This window comes from Agelaius phoeniceus, chromosome 16 (genome assembly GCF_051311805.1).
Source record: "Agelaius phoeniceus isolate bAgePho1 chromosome 16, bAgePho1.hap1, whole genome shotgun sequence".
Taxonomy (NCBI): domain Eukaryota; kingdom Metazoa; phylum Chordata; class Aves; order Passeriformes; family Icteridae; genus Agelaius; species Agelaius phoeniceus.
The window spans coordinates 10,257,052-10,278,422 of NC_135280.1; the positions used below are offsets into that span (position 1 = coordinate 10,257,052).

The 21,371-nt window shown below is 39.4% G+C and overlaps 1 protein-coding gene across 8 annotated transcripts in view; it reads right to left on the reverse strand.

Moving 5' to 3' along the window:
- Positions 1 to 10,961: 10,961 nt before the first annotated feature.
- The window catches only part of CLEC16A (C-type lectin domain containing 16A), a 59,710-nt gene continuing 49,300 nt past the window's right edge, over positions 10,962 to 21,371 (reverse strand). For 4 of the 8 annotated variants that reach the window (XM_077187179.1, XM_077187177.1, XM_054644035.2 and 1 more), the window contains one exon: positions 10,962 to 15,963. In XM_077187179.1, the coding sequence (XP_077043294.1) occupies positions 15,623 to 15,963 (341 nt within the window). In that variant the 3' untranslated portion in view covers positions 10,962 to 15,622. Of the gene's footprint in view, positions 15,964 to 19,449; positions 19,657 to 21,371 lie in introns of all 8 variants that reach the window. The other 4 variants (XM_054644040.2, XM_054644041.2, XR_013184520.1 and 1 more) reach the window with 4 other exon arrangements.

Consider the following 21,371-nt stretch of genomic DNA (forward strand, 5'->3'; position numbering starts at 1 on the left):
GCTAGAAAACAAACTGAGAGAGTTAACTCAAAGAGTGTGTGTTGGGCATGCATAAATAGCCATTCCTCTCTTTTCTGGGCACACTGATCATACAGGAGGATGCTTCCAACACTAATCTGCACATCCTGGCTGGCATATAACAATAAGACATTGTCTTTTTAGAACCTGCTGTTCTGCTTCCTCCCTTGTTTGCCCTGAAGTCCACAATTCCCTCACTCCGTCCTCACTCTTTCCTGCATTACCACTCCAGACCATTGTCAATTCATACCCACAAACCTGCAAAAACCCAAAGAGAAATGAAAGTTCCATTCTTCTCCATTCCATGCTACCCCCTCCCACCTGATCACTCAGAGCCCTGTTTCTTGGAGCAGGCCCAAGGCCTCAAACCATCACAGGCCAGAGCAGCTGCTGTACCAGCAGTGCCCCAGGCCAGCAGGCAGAGCAGCCTCGGGCTGGGGAAGGGGCACAGGACAAGCAGTGTCCATGTGGCAGTGCCCACGTGCTCCAAGCACTCTCTGGTTTTAGGATGAAATCCTTTCTGTGAAACCATGTCAATGCATTAGCTAACAGAGTGGGGAAGTGAGAGCACAGAAGACCAAGCAGCTAAAGTAAGATGATGATCAGTGAGAAAAGCTGCAGAGGACATCTCAGGGATGTGAGAGCTATCAAAGGGCTGTTTTCCAAAAAGCTTCAACAGTTCTTCTGGCTTCAGACGTTAGTTGGCTTCCTTTGCTTCGCTGTTTCAGTTTCCAAAAAAGCTTAATGCTGGTCGAAAGGGGGACAATACTGAGTATTAATATATCTGTTTGCTAGATTCCTGAGATATTTATTATCTAAACCCTCTCAATGGCTAAAACTGCTCTTCTCTCAGCTTCTGGAAGTTACATTGAAGACATGTCTTTAATTTGACTTATCAGCTGAGTGAATGCTCATTCAGCCATCTGATTGCAAGCATTTGTAGGAAAATTTCCAGAAAAACAACCCCAAATAAGAATTTTCCTTGCAATCAATCAATCCAGTTTCTAGTTAAAATCACTCATTCCTTAAACTTTCTTCCATGAAGTCTTTGCTTCTACTGTGCCAAATTCAGGGAGTTAACCCTGTGAATACAGCGAAAGGGGAAAACAAAGCCAGCCCCACTGCCTGCCCTGTCACCCAAACTTGTCAGAAGTTTGAGGAATTGTGTGTGGGATCCACAGGAGAACTACAGGAAAAGCAATGGCACAGGTGTGCAGAACACTCTGGAAATTAGTAACTCCAGGGACAGCTTTGTGAACACAATTGCTGACTTTTGCTGTACTGATTGTGCCCTTACACCTTTCCAATTATTCATCATTCATTTTCCTTGCTATCTCACTCTTTTTTGGTAGTGCTGTCTTCTTAGAAGTATATTCAGTAGTTTATTCCATTTTGACAGAGAAGGGAAACAGGAGCTGCCACCACCTGAGTGATTAATATCTCAAAGGTATTTGCAACATTACACACCTGGGCTTAACAGATACCTTGTAGGGCTGTCTTCCTGTTAGCTAGACTATAATTAACTCAACTCCGTACATTTTAACAGTAAACTCTGTTTACTTCCATAACATGTGTTAAATGGATATTTTGGTATCACCACATCAGGATACAGAGTAATATAAAAGTGAAAGTAACTTATGCAAAGGCTGCAAGGCAGGGGAAATGAGACTGCTTAATTGCATCAGCCTAACCCCTCCAGGTTAAAAGGCCTCTGTCTAGCTGGTAGGGAATTCAAACACCACTTTAAAAAGGAATATATGTTTTAATACCTTATCATAGATGGTTTAAGAAAAGCCCCAACTTTGAACTGAGCTAACTTTGAAAAGCCTCATCTATTTCAGTGGTGGGCAGGCAAGAGCCCAATCTGCAGACAGGTTTTTTACCACCTGTTGATTCCTGTGTTCAGAGTCCTCACCTGGTGCATTAGCAGGGAGCCAGAGGTGGAAGAATTAAATAACCAGCTGTGAAAGCTGAGCCAGATCTGAGTTCCAACTCGGGTAATACCCCAAACTGCTTTTCTATACCATGTTTTTTGAACAGTGGTAGTTTCACTTTTGGTTCTTTGTGCCAGTGGAAGGGAGGAGCTCAGTTTCCGTTTCTCAGAAATGCTCTCTTTACCCGTAGATCTCCAGCAGTCTGTCAAGGACTGCTTACCCCCTGAGGAATCCTCAGCCATTCCCAGGAGCCAGCATGTTCCTGACACATAAGCACTGTGTCCAAAGGCCAGGAATACATAAATCATACTTCCCCCTGGCTCTGGTCCTCCTTCAAAACACAGAAATTATGGTATTTTAGTTCTGGATACAGTTTCACCTATTTAACCTTAATTTGTTTCTGTTGTTTAATTTGTTCTCACTAGTGGACCAAATATGAAAAAATACTCCTATCAACAATTTCATATTAGCTACTTTACCTTTCCCCTCCCCATCCAGTATATTTTATGTTTTTGTACTTTCATATCCATCTCATTTAATCAAAACTGGTTGCAACACATGCAACCCAAAATGAATTGCATCAATATAAACAAGGGCATAAAAATTTACAGGACAAAGGCAGAAGTAAATGCCTTAGACCATTTTCTGCATGGAAAAATATATTTGAATGATACAGTCCTGAGAGCAAGCAATTTAAGCTTTTGCATGACTAACTTGACATTAAAATTCCAACTCTGGACCACAGAGAGTGAAATAGTCACCCATAGGATGAGTTTGCAGGCATGCAATGGACTAAAAAGGATATTTTTTCAGATTTTTTTTCCATTGAAAAAAATGGTTTGAAGTTTCTTAACTAATTTATTTTGGCAGGCCAAGGAGTCTGTAGTGGGTATTACTGTCTTGATGCTTTGAAGAACTCTGTTTTTTTCACGTTCCCACAGAAAATCATTTGAAGGACAAAAAAAAAATCCTTTGCCTCTTAATATAACAAATGGCTATGGTCTAAACCAATAAGAGAGTTTAAAATTAGTGTTTCTAATGTGACCACTGAGACATTTCAGACTTAATTACATCTGAGGCAGACCTAACCACCCATTTCTCTCCAGTTTCACACAAACAGTAATTGCCCTGCAGCCACACTGCAACACTGGAGAATTAACCACATCCTAGAGGAGCTGGAGCAGCACAAGGGAAACCAAGGAGACTCCAGAGTGGCTGTGCAGGCAGAACAGGCTCCCAGATCAGTCCCACAGATCTCCATTCTGCAGTGAGAACCAGAACCAGGCCAGTTCTGGTGTTCTGTACCAAACACCTGCACCAGCTAGTGCTCCACTTCCTCTCTTGGCTTTCTACTTTAGCTCTTGTTGAATTAACATGGAGTCAGAGATACAAAGTGAATATTCCTGAGTTCCATATGCATACATGTACTGATGCTCATCCTAATTAATCTACTTCTTAAAAAACCCCAGTATTTTACTGGAAGCAGCTGTGCAGATTTTCCTGCAAGCACCAAATGATACATGACCCCTAGGCAAAAATATAAGTGCTATTCAAGTTAGTGCACTAATATAAACACAAATAAATGGTCTCTTTTAATAAAACTGTTGAAATTAATGTTCCCACAAAAATCTTACACCTGGATCTAACTCTGGAGGCCAGCACAAAACCATGGAAGCAGGAATGTGATTCTGCAGTTCCAGGATGGCTGGGCCACTCCAAATACGCTGCTCTGTGGCAGGCAACAAATCTTCAGTGAAGGAAAAGAGCCAGCAAAGTACTTTCTTACATCCTTAGGTGCTGTGAGTGAAAGTGCAAAGTACTAACTTAGGTACTGTAATCAGTAGAGCTATAAACCAGATTATCTGTCAGCCACAGAGCTTGGAAACTGCAGAAGCAAAGCCAAAGAGGCAGCAGAAAAGTCCAGGAGTTCCCTGGCAGGGTAGGTAGTACAATTCAGGATGCCTCTTCCTTGCTGCAATGCTGCTCAGCACTGTTGTAACTCTTGCACAGGGAGGGATTTCCTCTCATTTTACAAACCAGGCACTGCACACTGTTCAGAGAGCAGAGCTCCCAAGCACCCTCCCACTGCCACGTGTTCCAGACTGACTCTGGAAGCAGGAGGGAGCAACAAGCTCTTTGCTTTGCTCCAAGATTGCAAAGTTCATTGAGGGCCCCTCACTTATTTTATGCCTTGCACATCCAGGCTTTGGTTTGCTGTCTTGGCTCAACCAGGTTGAATTAGATTCCCACTTTATTCTCTTTCTTCACAGCCTGTTTTAATATAAAGAATAGGATTTCACATTGCACACTGAGCTGAGAATCCATCCTCCCAAGCCTCCTGGAATGGAGGAGGAAAGCTAAGAACACAAGGAGCAGCTGCTCCCATTTGCCTGTCAGGTTAGACTCCATGGAGATCCTCTGGGTTCACCATACAGAAGTGTACTGGGTCTACCACCTAAAAATAAAACATCTTACAAGGAAACGTGACTGCACACAGATTGGGATTGGCTCCAGAATGAACACTCCACAGCATGGGCTCGCTCTGACAAAGGAGGGTCCAAGTGAAGAGGTGCATTTTTCCTTTTCCTGGCAGACTGAAGCTGGATACAGCTGCAGATCCAAACCCCAGAGCACAGGAGTGGCTTCACAAGGACCAGCTCGTACTTGTCAAAGTGTGTCACAGCTTTCTGCTTTCAGTGAGATAGATTATGTTTTTAAATTCTCTTTCTTACAATGAGAATAAACTAGCCAAACCAAAACAACAAAAACCATCACAATGGTAAATTAATAACTGCCCCAGAACTCCAGCTCAAGGCACATCTCAAACACGGACAAAGGCAGAGCATTTGCACTGCAATGTCTGAAAAGTGCCCATTTGAGGAACTTTATTTCTGAGAGTTGAGAAATACTGTGGTTTTCTTTCCTATTGTTTCCTTAATCTAGAAGCAATTCAGAAACATCACAGCTTCTTGGGTGAAGCAGAACAATAAGAGCTAACAGTGACAAATCCCCAGTCAGCACTAAAACCGTGTGTCTGTGGCCTTTCCCCTGAACTAGCTCTTCAGAGGAAAAGCCATCCTGCTGAACTCTGAAAGACACCTTGTATCTGTGCTTGCTGAGGCAGAAGAGATAGCTTCTTGCAAGATTTCTAGTAATTCTGGCTAAGGAAGGCTTGCATGGAGATTTGTTAATGCACTTTTGAATTAAATATTCCCATAAAAAAATCTGAAATATAATGTTTTTCATTCCTGTTTTCTCTTACGAATAAGCTTGAAATCAGAGTTTTTTCACTTAATGTCCCCAGAAATTTGTTGGTTTTGATAGTTCACATGTAACCAAACCATGCAAAACTGCTCTTTTATCAGTTCTTGTTGACAGCTGAGGCAATATTCCAGATGATTCTCATCCAGACTAGCTGAACAATCATTCTGGGTTTGTCCTATTACTTTTCATAAAACATCTCTTTAGTCATCACATTATTCTGAGGACTAGCATTACATGGAAAAGTCTCCTCATACATACTAGTAAAAAGATCTTGTCTAGAAGACGTATTTTAAGATCAGATATTACATATAATCTCTCTTGCCACTGGAAATTCAAACCACTCATCAGTAAAGGCTTTGTGTTCAGTTCTTGAGTCATGCACAGACTCCATGTACATTCTGAGCCATCAGAGTGTGATGTGCTTTTCTTATCTCTAACAGAGAAACAGTGCCACTGCCTTGCACAAGTCACACACCTGCCCTACACACAAGTCATCCCTATACACTGTAAACTCATTGGAACAGGGTTTGACTCAATTCACATCTGCTTCTTGGTTGCATTTTCAGTGTGAGCAGGGATATCTGTAACATACCATGGCGGGGAATGAGGAGCTCTTGAATCAACTTCTGGTTAGCCAACTCAGAGTCAGTAAGTAATTAAAAACAATACATCATTCAGTGTTTCACATTAACAAGGTTAGTCACAGGACTAGTCAGAAATTTCAGTTTCCAGAATGAATGGTACATCATCAACCAGGGAGCTGAGGAAATCCTACCAAGGGTATATTCTAGCACCAGGATGCAGTGACTTCCGTGTTTGTTTTCTTGAAAATACTGAGAAATCAACAGTTTCACTCAGATACATTCCATTAATTCACTCAGGTAATGTTTAATTTACTGTTATAAGAAATACTTAATGAGTGAGTCTTGGTTAGGTCTCATTGTTGCAGTGCCTTATAGGACCCACACTACTGGCCACTTCTGGGTTCTTCATTTTGGGATACCTAAAAAAGCTTCAGAAGGAATTATCTGTTTCTTTCAGCATACAGACTTTCTATTCCCATTCCAGTTGTTCTCAGCTACTTCCTGATAAATCTTTTTCTAACAAACATGAAAAATTTTCCACATGAAAAATTGTACCAAAACCAAGCTTCCTATGGTCTTTGACAGAGCCTCTGTACAAGAGGCAGACCAACAGGGATTGTTGAATTATTCTGATAAACGGTTCTACGTTGGATTTGACCTTTGTTGGAGGTTCTTGGGCTCACAGATACTTTGTTTTCAGTGGTGTAACTGATAACTCAAGCAGTTAAGGATTTCTTCATGACTACTAACACGTAACACTTCCCTCCAACAGAGCAAAGCAAAAAAGTTTGTCATGTCCCAACTCAGAGATGGCAAAAGGGAACTTCTCACCTACACTAACCCCTCCACATTATTTCAGATTACACTTCCTATCACTTTCAGATAAGACATGAGGCTGCCACTGAAGCAGATGAAAAGTGTTCCTTTTTAATGACTTGGCATTTTACTGTCACATCTTAAATGATGCCATTCTTCCATTTTTTTCCCCAAATAATTGTGCTACTAATACCTGAGACTTTTACAGAGGTGGTCTGTACATCATATTGCTATGGTTAAATTGAAGGAAAACTCTTCACTTTCTTGCTTTTCTTAGAAATTTCTCTTTTTTAAGTCTTGTATTTCTTTTAGCCTATGTATAAATAGATGCTTAAAACAGTTTCAACATTCTAAGACTGACTCACACATTCAATTTGATTTCTAAGAGAGTTAGTAATTTCCTTACTATCATTGCTATGAATCAGAAAAGATTGAAAAGGTTTTAAATATACTGACTTTTTTCCCCTCCATTTTTTTTGGTTTGTTTTCTCCAAATTTAAAAGAAACCAGGCTTCTTTTCAGACAAATCCATTCCTGTGAACTAATCATTCTGGACAATAGTGAACCATTGCAAATTAAGACCAAATCTTAAATCAAACATTCCTAGAAGCTAGGAGAAAGGCTTTTTTTCTTATAGCGTTTAAGTTGTTCAGATGACACAGAGATATAGTGCAAACAAAAAACTAAAAAGTATTTGCTTTGAAAGTTACAGGTATTCAGCAGGAACTATGTTAACTGGAGCAAGGAGTAAGACTGGAATGATGCCTTTAATGACATATTTTATGACAAGGTGATAAAAAGACTAATGTTTAATATCAACCTCAAAGCCCTTTACAAACAGGAATTAGGCTTCCCAAGTACATCACTAATCTGTTTAAAAAGGGTGAACTCAGGAACAGGAAGGACCTGTCCAATGTCCTGTTAAGCTGAAGCCCAGGTGAAGCCTGCTGATACCAGCCTGAAACACAGTGTGCAGTGTGAGCTGACCTGAACACAGCGAAGGAAAAGGCACCTCTGATTTCCCCTAACAGCTCTGGTTTTCTCTGCACATTCAGACCAAACAAGAGGAAACAGCTCCAAGATTGTCCTTCAAAGAGATCTGTGGATTGACAAAATTTGAGAAACACCCCTCCCTCCTCCCTCCCAAAACATCTCATCTGAAGATCTGTTCAGAAACTCTAAGAGGCTTGCAAGACCCTTTTTCACCAAAACTTAGTGAGCTGAGTGAGCCTATCTCCCTCCAAAGCACTTTGGCAGCCCAAAGAACGACAATTATCTAACAGACAGCGGTTACCAACACCACTTTCGCAGGAAAGCCTTGAAGCTGATAAACTCTGATAAGCAAATTCAAGTGAACTGCACAGTGGAGAAGTAGCAAAGCAAAGCTGCTCACATCTTGTTCCCAAGAACTCTGGAATTAGCTCCGCCCCTCTCACATCAGCAACTGGGTTTGCATAGGATAATATGGTGGTGGAGAAAGAGTAAGACTGAAACCCAGGTGTGGCTATGGACAGTTGTATCTGATATTCCTACAGGTGATGAGCTTTTTATAGTATCAGTTGAGTAACTGATATCCTGAACAGAGGTCATGATCTCATATAAAATACTATAAAATGATGTTTCTTCTCTCTTATCCCTCAAATTAGCCATTAGAAAGAACAAGACTACTTTCCTCCTTTGCAGACCCCATCTCTCCCTGCAGACTAGAAATTCTTTTTCCTAAGACATTATGGTTATGTGCCTCTCTCCTTCTTCAGAAAGTCCTTTTTCTATCTCTGGTAGCTCTGGCTGCTGAGGCAGCAACAGCTCTGAGCACCTCTGTAGTGGTAACCCAGTCTGGCTCTTCCTTCTCAGTGCACTGGTCCATCAACAATGCAGTTTCAAGAAGCTGCTTAAAACTGCTTCAAATAAATGACCCCTAAATGAGGACAAATTTACACAAAGATGTCTTCAGTCAATTAACCAAAAGACAAAATTTGTTTTTGTAGTAAAATAACAGCTTGTTTTCCCATCCAGTGTCACAATGTTTATTCCATACTAAATCTGAGAAAAATGTTGTGGAACTAAGAAACAGGGACGAAGAATTCATCTGTCCTTAGTAGTCATCCAAAGAGGCAAAAAAAAAAAACCAAAACAAAACTGTGGCCTATGTGAAATATAAACCTTCATTTGGGGACAAGACAGTGAGAATGGAATGCTGAGATCAGTATTTTCCACTCAACAAACACAACATTTCTCAGCTTTGTAGAGTTGAGTGTCTGAGGACATGCAACTTTCAACTTATTTCAGAAAATCTCAAGTCTGAATAATAAGGCACTTAATAATCAAAAACTTGACCTTATAAAATCCACTAGAGAACTGGCATTGAACATCAGTAAAAATTTTAAGACATATTTGCAGATAAGCTGATGGTAAAATCCTTCAGCTAAAAGCAGACACGTTGTCATCTTATTGCAGGGGTTCCATGCTGTTGTCTCCTTATCACAAAAGTTCCAAACCTTCTTGGTGTTTCTCATGGGCAGCTCCTCAGAGCACTGACTCTTCCTTCTTCACAAAGCAGCCACTGACTCCAGTTCCCTTCTCACCCACCCACCCCACCCTTTTATAGCATCTTCTCTTTGCTTACACCTGTGGCCTGGTAAAGTCAGGCCTGTTCCTGATCTCTGAAAATTGGCCCAGCTGCAGCTCCTTAGGGGTGAGATCACTTTCTACATTAGCTTTATTTTCTTCTATTCTGTCCCCCTACTTTCTACACTATCTTTATTTTCTTATATCCTACCCCCCTACACAGACACACAGCTGAGCACACCCAACCAGACTGCCTTACTCCCCATCAGCTCAACTACCTTAACTGTGTGTGAACATTTGAATGAAACCTTTCTTCCAATTTTTCTACTGGAAATTTGCAACTCCAGCTGCTGCAATTCCCTCTGCTTCTCCTTATTTGAGAGATTAAATGTATGACTTTAAAATTCAATTGAATTTTCAGGGAACACACTCATATAAACAGCCATCTCTCATTGCCAGTTGTATGCAGCACATATTCAAGATCACCAGAAAGTACCAAGACAGCTTTTGTCTTCATATAAACTCTAGCACAGCAGAATAGAAATGCTGTTTCTTCTGCCCCAACAGCTGCATCCATGAAGCCACAAAGAACTCCATCCTTGACATGGAAATAAAGGTTAAGTGTCAAAGAACAAAGAGGTATCTCCAAATGCTGTATCTTTATTTAGCCAAGAGTTACTTTGACAAAGACATATGTATTGACAGAGTTTCACTTCTTTTTATAACTATGCTGAAATGATCTTGCTGATGAAGATGTGGATTTACCCACTATAGGACTGTTCAAGTTGCTACTCTTGGATGTTTCTGGGGAAAAGAGTGGACTAATGCAGCAGTGCATTAGTAATTTACCTGTCCAGGTAATTTTCAACCCAGTCAGCATGAGAAGAGGTTTGGAGGCTGTGCTTTCATTCCCTCTCTGATCATAATTAACTCAGGTCAAGAGGCTCAATCTGACTCTAGAGAGGTTTAGAGTCTAGAAAGGTTTAGTAGAGACACAGGAAAAATGACAAAATGCTGCAAGAGTTCTGAAGCATCAGGATACAAAATCACAAAGCAGTTTCAAACATGAAGGAAGGGACCTTCCTGGCCACAAATTGGCATCCTTAAAGCAGTGTTACTGGCAAAATTCAGGAGGTTTGGCTGCCAGGAGCAGATTTTAGGTCATTTTCCACACCATGATTTAATATCTGCATCTTAGGAGACAACACTGTGATTTACTCTATCTCTGATACCTAGCTTGCTTATCTGATGTAGAATGTAATTGAATTTCTACCAAAGAAAGCTTCTGAAGCAATGACTATTTTGAGAAATAATATTTCCCAAGGAATGTATATTGACTGTGATGAATTCCTATAGATGTAGAGGCTAATTAACAAGAACCTAACTAATAACTTGGCTGGATTTAATCCATATACTGAACTGGCAACATGCAGCAGAGAAGGAGGCAGAGGGTGAAAGCATGTATTTGGGGAAGAAATCACACATGACAGGCACTTTCAAAGTGGTTCACAGATATTTGAAATGTTGCCTAGGCTCTCTTAACCCCTGGTCTCATCTCTTTCCATCACCCTTCCAGGCCTGTTTCTGCTCCCCCTCCTGCTATGTCTTTCCTGCATACTCAGGGCAAATTACCCTGACTTAAAGATGAAAATGCCTAACAGTCACATATGCACAACATTCTTCTAAATAAGAGCAAGGCTCTGCAAATTTTGTCTTTCACTGCTCATGGATGTCCTTGTGCATCAAATGCATGCAGCAGCACATGAAAGGGAAGAAGTTCTCTTAGTAACACCATTTTTATTGCCAAGTTCCAGTTACAAAGAAAGGTCTGTTCCTTGTTCTTGTCCAGGTTTTCAATAGCCACGACAAATTCTCAATGCCAGCAAATACAGACTCAGAAGTCTGGATTTCAGAAACATACACCAATATTTTCTAATTCCACTCCCTTCCCAGATGCTTAGTTACATTGTTCTTTAAATTAACATAAGATATCACATTTACTCCAAGTGTCTAACATAACTTACATTAAATAATTAATACTTATTGCCTGTAGAAAGACATTTCAGAATTCAATTCACACCATGTTTGGGCTTTTTTCCATGTAAATGTAAGTGCATGTTCAGGACTTTTTTTCCCTCAAATGAACTACATTTCAGACAACTTTACTGAAATATATTTCATAGGAGGACAGTCCATGTTCATAAAATGCTTTCTGTAGTGCTTAAATCCCAGGTACATTCATTCTTCTAGAAAAATACATTTCTACCTCTTTGCACTGAAAACAAACTTACAAAGCAGCTAAAAATGAAGGAAAAAGTTTGCAACAAAAATATCAACACAGCTATTTACAAGTGGAGATGCCTAAAATTATCTTCTAAAGTTTGTAATGCTTCCAGAATGTTTCCTGAAGTTGTGACAATGTATAGTTAGTGCTGTCCCTGGGCAAAACAAAGCTCCTAGACATAATAGTCTATAAATTTCACAGTTGAATCTATTCTCAATCTTTAAAAAAATTGTCTTCATGTTCATTGTAAATACTTTTGCCACAGTTAGTCCTTAAATACAGCCAAACTCTAACCCTCAGATCTCATACAGACTATAAGACTGCAATTACTGTGTCTTAAACTCACTTTAGTATGAGTATCCATAACCAAAATAATGGGAAACAAGATAAAAAAAAATTCTCATGAATCTTCAGATTATGATCTTAAAAGAATCCTGTGAACTAGTCTGCACCTTAACTTTTGTTATCAAGTATTCTTAGTCATTACCTGCTTAAGCCATTTTTAGTTACTTTTAAAATAAATGCACTCCACACATTTATTTATGCTAAACAAGACAGCCCCAACAATGACAAGTCTTTCCTTTTCATATTAAGAACCAATCAATTCAAATTAACAAAACAATAAAGCAGATACCACCACAGTGCACATTTATTAGACAACCAAAATTTAGCTTTACATTTATAACACATTAACAAACACAAAATATATATTTTATAACACCTTGCAAAAGAAATACTGAGCAACGTGCAAATCTAAAAATGCTGGGAGATCAAAATAGGGAAAATTCTGTACAAATGTAATATAAAAATATGTTTCCATATGAAAGAACCCTCTGTTTGAGACTCAGTCAAGAACTGCATCTCCTATGTCTTTGTTGCTGCTCAAGTATTGAGCAGCAGAAAAACCCCCAAGAACTACTCCCCTCCCAACCCCTAAAAACATCCCACCAGAGCAAGCCCTGCTTGGATCACCCTCTGTTTTTCAGAATCCAATAGGAGATGGGAAGAATTATTCTATTTGCTTCTAATTCATGCTGCAAATGCTGGGAAAGGTCAAGAGAAACACAGCAGGCAAGCACAGAGAGAACTTCTCCAAAGATTGCTAGATAATAGAAGAGCAGTGCCCAGGTGAGTGATATCTTAAGGTAGGTCAGTGGTGGTGAACCAGGGATGCACCAAAAAACTCTTTCAAGAAGGACAGTAGCAGTTAGGAAGAGACTTTTCAACATATATTTAGATAGCTACATTAGCTGTCTGAAAGGAGACCACGTACCTGGGAGGCAAAAGGCCTTGATCTCCCTGCCCCCAGCTGATGTCTGCAGATCTCTGATCCAACTACAGGACTAAACCATTTCCTTTCCCAGACAGCAGCTGCCTGCCTGGGCAATGCTCTTTAAAAAGCAAGTTTCACTTCAGCTGGTCAGTGGAGACAAGGGCAGAATGTTTAGTTTGGTGGGGCTTTTCTGACCATGACTCCCTGGTGGTCAGCGCCCCTGCTCCTGAGGCTGTTCTGGAGCTCCCTGTCTCCTGCAGCACCCCAAGAGTGACAGCAGCACAGCACTCAAGTGTTTACTCTTAGGAAGTGGCTTCATCCTTACACACTCAGTTCCACCTGCTTGTCTGATAGCTTACCTACATCTTCAGGCAAAAAGTTTATTTTACTGCTAGCGAAATGATACTCAGTTTCAGGGCAATTACTGAATTCCTGAATTGCTTGAAGTAATCACAAATTAACAGGAGACCTATTCTTCTATTTTCCTAATAACAATATCTAAGTCATTTCCTGTGAAGCTCTCACTAGACAAGTGATCATGAGATTTAAAAGCCACTCAAAGGTAATAAAAAGTACAAAGTCACCTTTCTTTCCCTTTGCCCCATTTCTTGTGCAGTACAGCTCAGGGGTGAGATTATTCATATACATTGAAGAGACTCCTTGTGCATAGGTCTAATTTTGCTAGAACTGAATTTGAAATGAGATAAATTAAGATCAAGGTTTTCCAGTCTAAAATTACTTCTGTTTAAGGGCACTCAGCCTGCACAGTGATATTTTCTGTCAAGAATCTAAGGTTAATAACTAACATAAAATGCTTTCTAATTAAGTGAGGCATTTTTTATAATGGTCTTCAGAATATTACTGAGACTACAGTGTAATGCTGCACCATTTTAGAGAGAGTCTAGACTTCAATCAGTTCAGCTAATAAAAATTCATGTGGTTCTTGTGCCCACGTTGCTACTGATGTGTCTAGGCCTGTTCAGGTACATTAACTGCAACAGTGACTGCATGAATGCAAATTCATCTTAAGCATGAGACAAAAAAACCCAAAAAAGCAGGCTCTTATTCTAGTAATGCCAGATTTTCACACAAAATACACTGCAGTGCTGAGGACACCTAACTCTGAATTCATTTAGAGTTTGGGCCACTCTGGAATTGTCAGAGTATCAGTTAATTCAATTTGAGACAAAGTAGAAGTCACAGAAAATTAGAAATCAAAACTGCATGAAAAAGTAAATAGGGGGAAAAAAATTACTGGCATTCAGTAGCAGACACCTCATATACCCAGCTGGCAAAGATTCAATTATTATGTGAAGGAGAAGACAGAAAAAGTGAGAAAAGTCGTACCTGTGAATTAGTCAATCTCATATATGTGTGTATATATATATACCTGTATGTATACACACACACACATATATATATATATATATATATACGACAGCCAGGAAGAGGTACAATAAGCAACTGGGAAGTGGGTAAAAACTTTGCAGATTCACCCATTTGGAAAGAACTCAATGCCAGTAGAGTGCAGTGGTGACTGAAATCAATACCAAGTAAACAGCATAAATTCCTCTGAGGAATTGCCAACTCAGTGTTAAGAGCAGACCAGCAATGACAAGCTACTCAATTTACTATTAACTTAAATTAACTTACTTGGAAATTGATGAAAAATCTTAAATTCCTTTCATGTTAAATTATGTATCAAATCAGCCAAGAACATTCCAAGCTTTAAGAAACATCTTTCCCTTTTCTGTCAGCTTGGTGTCAGGATCTAGGAAGTAATGTTAACTCAGAATCACTTTTATGTATTTTTAATGTTGTTTAACTGAGATACTATGCCAGACAGGAAAAAAAAAATAAACAATACCTTTCGAGATCAGACTTGCAAAGGAATTATCAGTTAGATATGGTGACCTTCTTCCTACATGACTATGAAAAATTTGAAAAACCTCTTTAGAGTAAAACTGCTTCTGTCTGCTTCTTGAAGTTGTCTTTCAGTTGCAGGGATATCACCATTCCTCAGATGTGTAGCAATTTGACTGTCAGAAGTGAACAAACATGCTATAGCAATCTTGTAAAATATTTTACATTCCTCTCTAGGCATCTAAACAACGACTAAAGTAGTCTCAAAAATCCCTTTAGTTAATTTGAACAAGCATTGTGTTTTAACTTTGAATCAAACCTTGAAATAAATAAATATGGAAAACATAGTATTTAAGTCTGGAGTCCTACAAAGACAATACTGAATGTGGCCAAGCCTGCTGGTATTGTGCAGACCTCCAAAAGATGAACAAGGTTAGGATTAAAAAAATAAAACAACCAACCAACCAAAAAAACCAAATAAAACCCCAAAACCCCTCTTCCACAAATAAAACCCCGAACCCAACACCAAACTGAAAAACCACACCCTGACTCAAATGGAAGTTTTACCTCTGTCCTATAATATATAATTTTTTTTCTGGTCAATGGCATGTCTCCCGTTTCAGAGACATAACAATGCAGTACCATGAAGCTGGGTATCCAAAAGTCTCTTCACTTTCCATAATACTGTAGACCTTTTACAATTAATTAGTTTCTGTTAGAAAGACAGTAGGTCCTCTGAAACACGTTCATGTTCTTGTATAACAGAAACTGGTAGGAAAAACCCAAACTTGTGAATCTGGATTGGTTCTTTCTCTCGTCCCCAGTTCAGATATGCTGAGTATTCGATGTTGGCTCTAAAAACTGCTGACATTCTCTGTCACCACTTGGTCCCTTCAGGTGGACCTGAGGCCTCTCAGGCCTCCAGAAGTATCTGCACTCCCAGACAGAAAAAAAAAATAAAAAAAATCACAATTTGGTTGCACTTCCTTCACTGTTTATTACAGTCTGCATGGTGGCTTTAGTCAGAACTTTCCTCCTCTACCTCTTTCACCTTGTCAACCTCAACTTCAGGCTGCAAAGGGGCCTGAGGGATGCAGCTGAATGTTCGGATGCTGTGTGGATCCACTGGTGGCACCAGAGTGAGCGACTCCACGCTCAGCGTGTCCGTGCTGTCATCTGTCAGTAAGGATATGGTGGGCTGCTGTGCAGGAATCAGGCTGGGAGACAGGTTGGCTGTTTCTGTGTCACTGGGTTTCACAGCATTTCTGCTGCACTTGGAAACAGCTGAAAGAGTTTCATCAGTCAACATGGTCTGACCGGAACCGGCCGTCAGAGGCTGCTCTGGAGCTGAAGCATCATCTGAGAAAAGAAAACACCAAGAACAATCAATACTCAAGGCAGTATGCACATTAACCTAACAATACACCACTATTCATGAGTGTTCAAGAATAACTGGGTAGAAAACACAGATCTGTGAAGCACTATGCTTACACATCCACATTTTAGTAATTAGAAATAAACCAGAATATTATAAAGGCATAACCTAAAATGCCAGTAGGATTATGTTCTAATTAGGAACCATTTAGTATTAGAATATGTATCAATATTAGAAATATTCTTAGAGAGAGCAAGTTGAGGGAAAGAAAACCTCTCCAGTATTTAGTATGAACTAAAATGAACCCGCTACCCCTTATTAGGAAGATCTTTAGAAATAAAAGAAAAAACTGAAGAACCACTCTACAGCCAGCTTTCCCAAAAGGTGGCCTGTTTCTTACAAAAATTTGGAAGTCATTCTCTCAATTTATCCTCCAGATTCACATTTAAGCGACACCTCAACCACAGAAAGCAGAATTATGGCAGAAGAGGAAGGAGGATCATTTCCTTACTGCAACTGAAGGGTGCTGCAAGAGGCCTGCTTTACACAGCCTTCTGAGACATGGGGGGCTTGTCCTCCTAAGCAAGGAGCATCCAACACTCAAAATTGAGAATAAGCATAAATGCTATAGAAACTGATATGCCGCTGCACCTCCTACTTTATGAAAAAACCCTCCAACATTAATAGCTATTTGTGCTGTCCTTTCCCCCTAAAAATCCTAGTGACTGTCAGGCAAGCTGTTCATTGGCTCAGGATGGAGAGGGAATGGACAGGATGAGGTGATACAGCCTTAGATGATCAAGTATGCCCCGAAAAGTCAGGTTTTTTTTCTTTTCAGACTACAATAATAGATGCCATTAAAGTAACAGGTATCCAGCTTCAAGACAGACCAGTTTTAAAGCTTTTGTAAGAAACAGCATGTGTTCAAGTGTACAGGAATCTGCAGAAAAGCTTACAAGGCAATGTAGTGAATACAGAAGCTAAGAATTAAGTTATGGTTTTAATACACAGTGACCTTAAAAATATTTCCGTTTCATTATGATTCCAATTAGCCCTGGAAAAGAACAGAAAGCATGAACATAAGACAAAGGGGGGGAAAAAAAAGGAAAAGCAAAGTAGAGAATGGAATGGGTATCAGTGGATAACACTAAAATTACTGATTTTTTTTACCTTTCTGGTAAGATAACCCAGACAATGGTGTATTCTCACTCCAGAAACCACTCACATGTACTTTTAGCTGAACTGGTGGCTAAAGCTTCTTGCTTTGATAAAAACAAGATTTATAGATGGTAAAAGAGTCTACTATTAAATAAAAGAGACATCAGTGGTTATTTTTGAACTATAAGGACAGATTCAAAGTAACCCTACAGATTCTTCATCTGTCAAGAAGCTTTAGTGAGAATGTAGCAACTGATAACAGAGGAAGTGATGCAAGAATCACATGGAAAATGAACTGCTAAAACAATGAAATACAGGCTGATTTCTCTGAATTCCAAGCTAAACACTAACATTTCAGTATGCACAGAACAGTGAGTTTCTGCTTTTTGAACCTATACAATCTTAAAATGACATCAAATGTTCCTTGCCAAGATAACTTTTTCATCTTATACTATAGGATGAATAGTCAATAGGATGGATCACCCAAATTCAGGATTCAGAAACCTGAGGCATTCTGGTAAGTAAAGTATTATCAACCAATGGCATTCTGCTCAGAATCTTTCAGCACATTTCTATTTAACTTCTGAATCCACACTTCATTTCTTAAGTCATTCCTTCCCATCTCCCAAATAGAATATCAATGTCTTTTCTTAATACTTGCATTTACTGAAATTATGGAAGACATTATATTCTTTTGTTATGCTGGGTGTTTTGGTCCCTAAATCCTTCCAGGTAGGTTCTAAGTTAATGCTAAAGTGACTCCCATCCAGCTGTTATTGATATTGCTAGAACCCAGCCTCTGTCCTCTCAGGATGTCTTTGGTCACTGCCAGCCTGGTTTCCATCCCTGTGGCACTGAATTTCAGGAACAGTGGCCCTGTAACCCAGGGTGGCACTACTGCCAAAATTATCAGAAAGCAAATCCCAACACACAAAAGGGTGGAGGAGGGAGAGTTCTGAACATTGTCTAGAGCACACAAGAATGTCTCTTTAAGCAAGTACCAAGCTCTTGCTTCTAAAGAGTTTCAGGTACCCAACATGTTTACAGAATAATTTCTCTCCTTATTATCTGGAATTTCCATTTATACTATATATAAAAATACTAACTGACTTTCAAAAAACCCAAACTCCCAACATTTTGTTGCAGTTTGACTTTTGGATAAAAGAAAATCTGTAATTTTCCCTGGATAAAACCACCAGTCACTGAGCTATGCTCTGCTCTTAAATATCAAAAGGTTATTACCTAATACTAGAAAACAGCATTTCTATTTATCTTTCCCCAGCCTCAATGTACTTAGGCAAGAGTGTTCTGGCACAAAATATATGCCAAATCTGCAACAAAACCAGGCAGAGTGAAGTCAGCTTCTTAAAATGGTTTTGATCTTAATACTGAACTCTAACAAACAGCCTTCCATACCTCCAAACTTATTGTACTTATTGAAAACAAGGTGTAATTTTGCAAGTTTTGGGGTATTATTAGATCTTCTAATAATGTTTTTCAGCACTCCTTTACTGCTACCAAGATTATTGTTACAGCAAAAAAACCCAACTAAAACACTCAAGTTGTTATATTAACTTATGTTAGGAAGGTTATTGTGAAAGAAGTTAGAAAAGAACAGAAAAAGGGAAGAATGAATATCATCCACAGAGAAGTGTCCTAAGCTGTGCAGCAACATACTATGAAAGGATAACAAAACCACAAATTACAAGACATTAGGCAAAAAAGTTGCAAATTAAATCTATAAATATGAAAAAGGGTGTTTATGAAATATTAGCAGAGTAAAGTATCTTCATGCCATGACAGTAACAAAAGAAAAGAAAATTAGATACAAGTTCAAACAGATTATATAACAAAGGTCATCTGAAGAGTATTTCCATCTTTTTTTGCATCTGCTCCTCCTCCTCACCTCAGGTAAGGACAATCAAACAGTCCATAAAGTCATCTGCCAGAATCTGATGATCACAGAAATATTAAGCCTGCGCCATCAGAGTCCAGGGACATTATGCTGAATGCCTGTCCATTTGACCTGTGCTATGAAGAGATTTCTTGCTGCTGGCCAAGGACCTGCATTACTGTCCATTCAGGAGCCTGAGTTTACTAAATTTCACTACAGCCAGGGCTGCCCTGTGCAAATGAAGACATGGCTGCTTTGAAGCTGGAGGCTTGATAGCACAATTTCCACCTTTGGCACGAGTGCCCAGAGACATGGGAGAAGCTGCAGACAAGGCTTTCAGAACAGCTCATCATTGATTTACAGTTCTCCCAAAACAAACGTAGAGACAAATATTATAATGCTTTCTTCAGTTTCCTACCTCACTGTCACTGCTGTCAGCATGGAAAGCAAATATGTTCTACTGATTATTATGGGCTTGTGAAGGCTTACGGAGGAACCTGCCTGAGTGGGCATTGCGGGAGTTTCTGCTGCAGCTGCTGCTGGAAGGCCTAAACCCAGTGTCCACCGTGACTGTCAGCCTCCGACAGACTAAACACCCGCCGGCGTCCTTTCCTGCCAGACCTTACTAGAGGGAAACACAGCCAGAAATCATACAGAGCCTTCAACAATGATACAGGGGAGGGAAACTGGAATGGAGACAAAGGATAAATGTTAGAGCAGCAACAAGAATAAGTGACAAGGACACACCCGTAACTGCTGGTATCTTGAATACAATTTGACACTACACCAAAAGCCTTCTACTTTTGGGAAATACTTCTGAAGCAGGAAGTATTCATTCTTTAGAAATAAATGAGTTTATATGAATTTAATGCTTTGCTTCCTATCTAAAAATGTTCGTAAGTTTGGGCTATGTCTGGCAATATCAACATCAAGGAGGGCTGGCAGGTATTTATTTGCATTATAATCTACTCACCTGCTTTAGAAACTTTGAGAGAAGTTCTTTACCACAAATTCTGGTGACACAGAATTATTCTCCTTTCCCCTGGCCATGAATTATATGCAGTGCAGTACTGTGCAGGTGACAACACTTCAGATCACTCAGCCCTACTATTCTGAAACCCAACAGTAGCATTTACATTTGGTTTATGATAAAGCCAAACACAGGGTTTGAAAAGATAACAGCAGTTCAGATGATGATGCTTGGTGCATAGAAAGTTCCTAGAAAAGAAACTTTCTAAGAACAAAAGTACTTCCTCACCTAGTCAGAAAATTACTAGAGCTTCACAGAACAGGAGGTCAAACCACATTTACATTACTGATTATAGAGGGAAGAGACAGAGATGGTTTCAATAGGAAGGCAGGCACTGCTCTTCTAAGCTCTCCAAGCTTGATTAATCACCCTCTCCTTGGAATGGAAATTTAATTTCAGACTGGAATCCAATATGTTCTCTGCAACAAGGGACAGCTCTTGGTACTTATTTTAGATCTTTTATCATCAATACCTGCCAGAAGCACACACAAAATACAGCTTAAGTGGCACAGATCAGTGCCTTGTGAAGTCCTCATTACCTATTGCTCTGATGTAAACATTTTCTTAAGTACTGAAGCCAATTGCTTTTTAAAAGTTAAGACAACTGAAAAAGTAATAAAATACAGCACAGATGACATTAATACATTCATAATTCTGGAAGACTGCTAACTTATAGTAAGAGAGCTTCTATATCTAATCCTTGGCATATATGAAAATAAGCACTTTAAAGAAGTGTACAGTTCCAGCAGGAGCAGCCAAGACATGACTGTATTATAAGCTCTGAAACTTGATGATTAAAATCTGCCTAACGAGAACATTTCTACCTTATGCATAGTAACATTTCAAAAGCACATGATAATTAAAAAAACCCCAAACCTAAATACAAAGAAAAAACCAACCTGATAGCAGGACTTGCAGAACCCGACACTGATTTTTCTGTCTTGCTAAGCATTCTGCTTTCTTTAAGGAATGATTTCTGCTTTTTCAATTTTAAAGAACAATAATCTTGTAAAGGGCTAAGTTTAATCCCCAAACACTGCAAATGGGGGAGCTGCCAGTCTTTAAAATATCTGTGCCATAAAGCAGGTTGACAACTACTAGGTAGGATAGCCAATGAACTTGGGAATCATAGGAGTTTATTTCACTCATGACAAAACAACTGATGCAATGCTGTGGGACTGTTTGATGCAGGTATGAGTGACAACAAGTCAATTATTTTTACAAAACATTGAACTAACATAACTTTTCCTGGTGACACATTTTTGAAAGCTCTTTTGCTGTTTAATCATCAATATATCCTCTATGTTGTA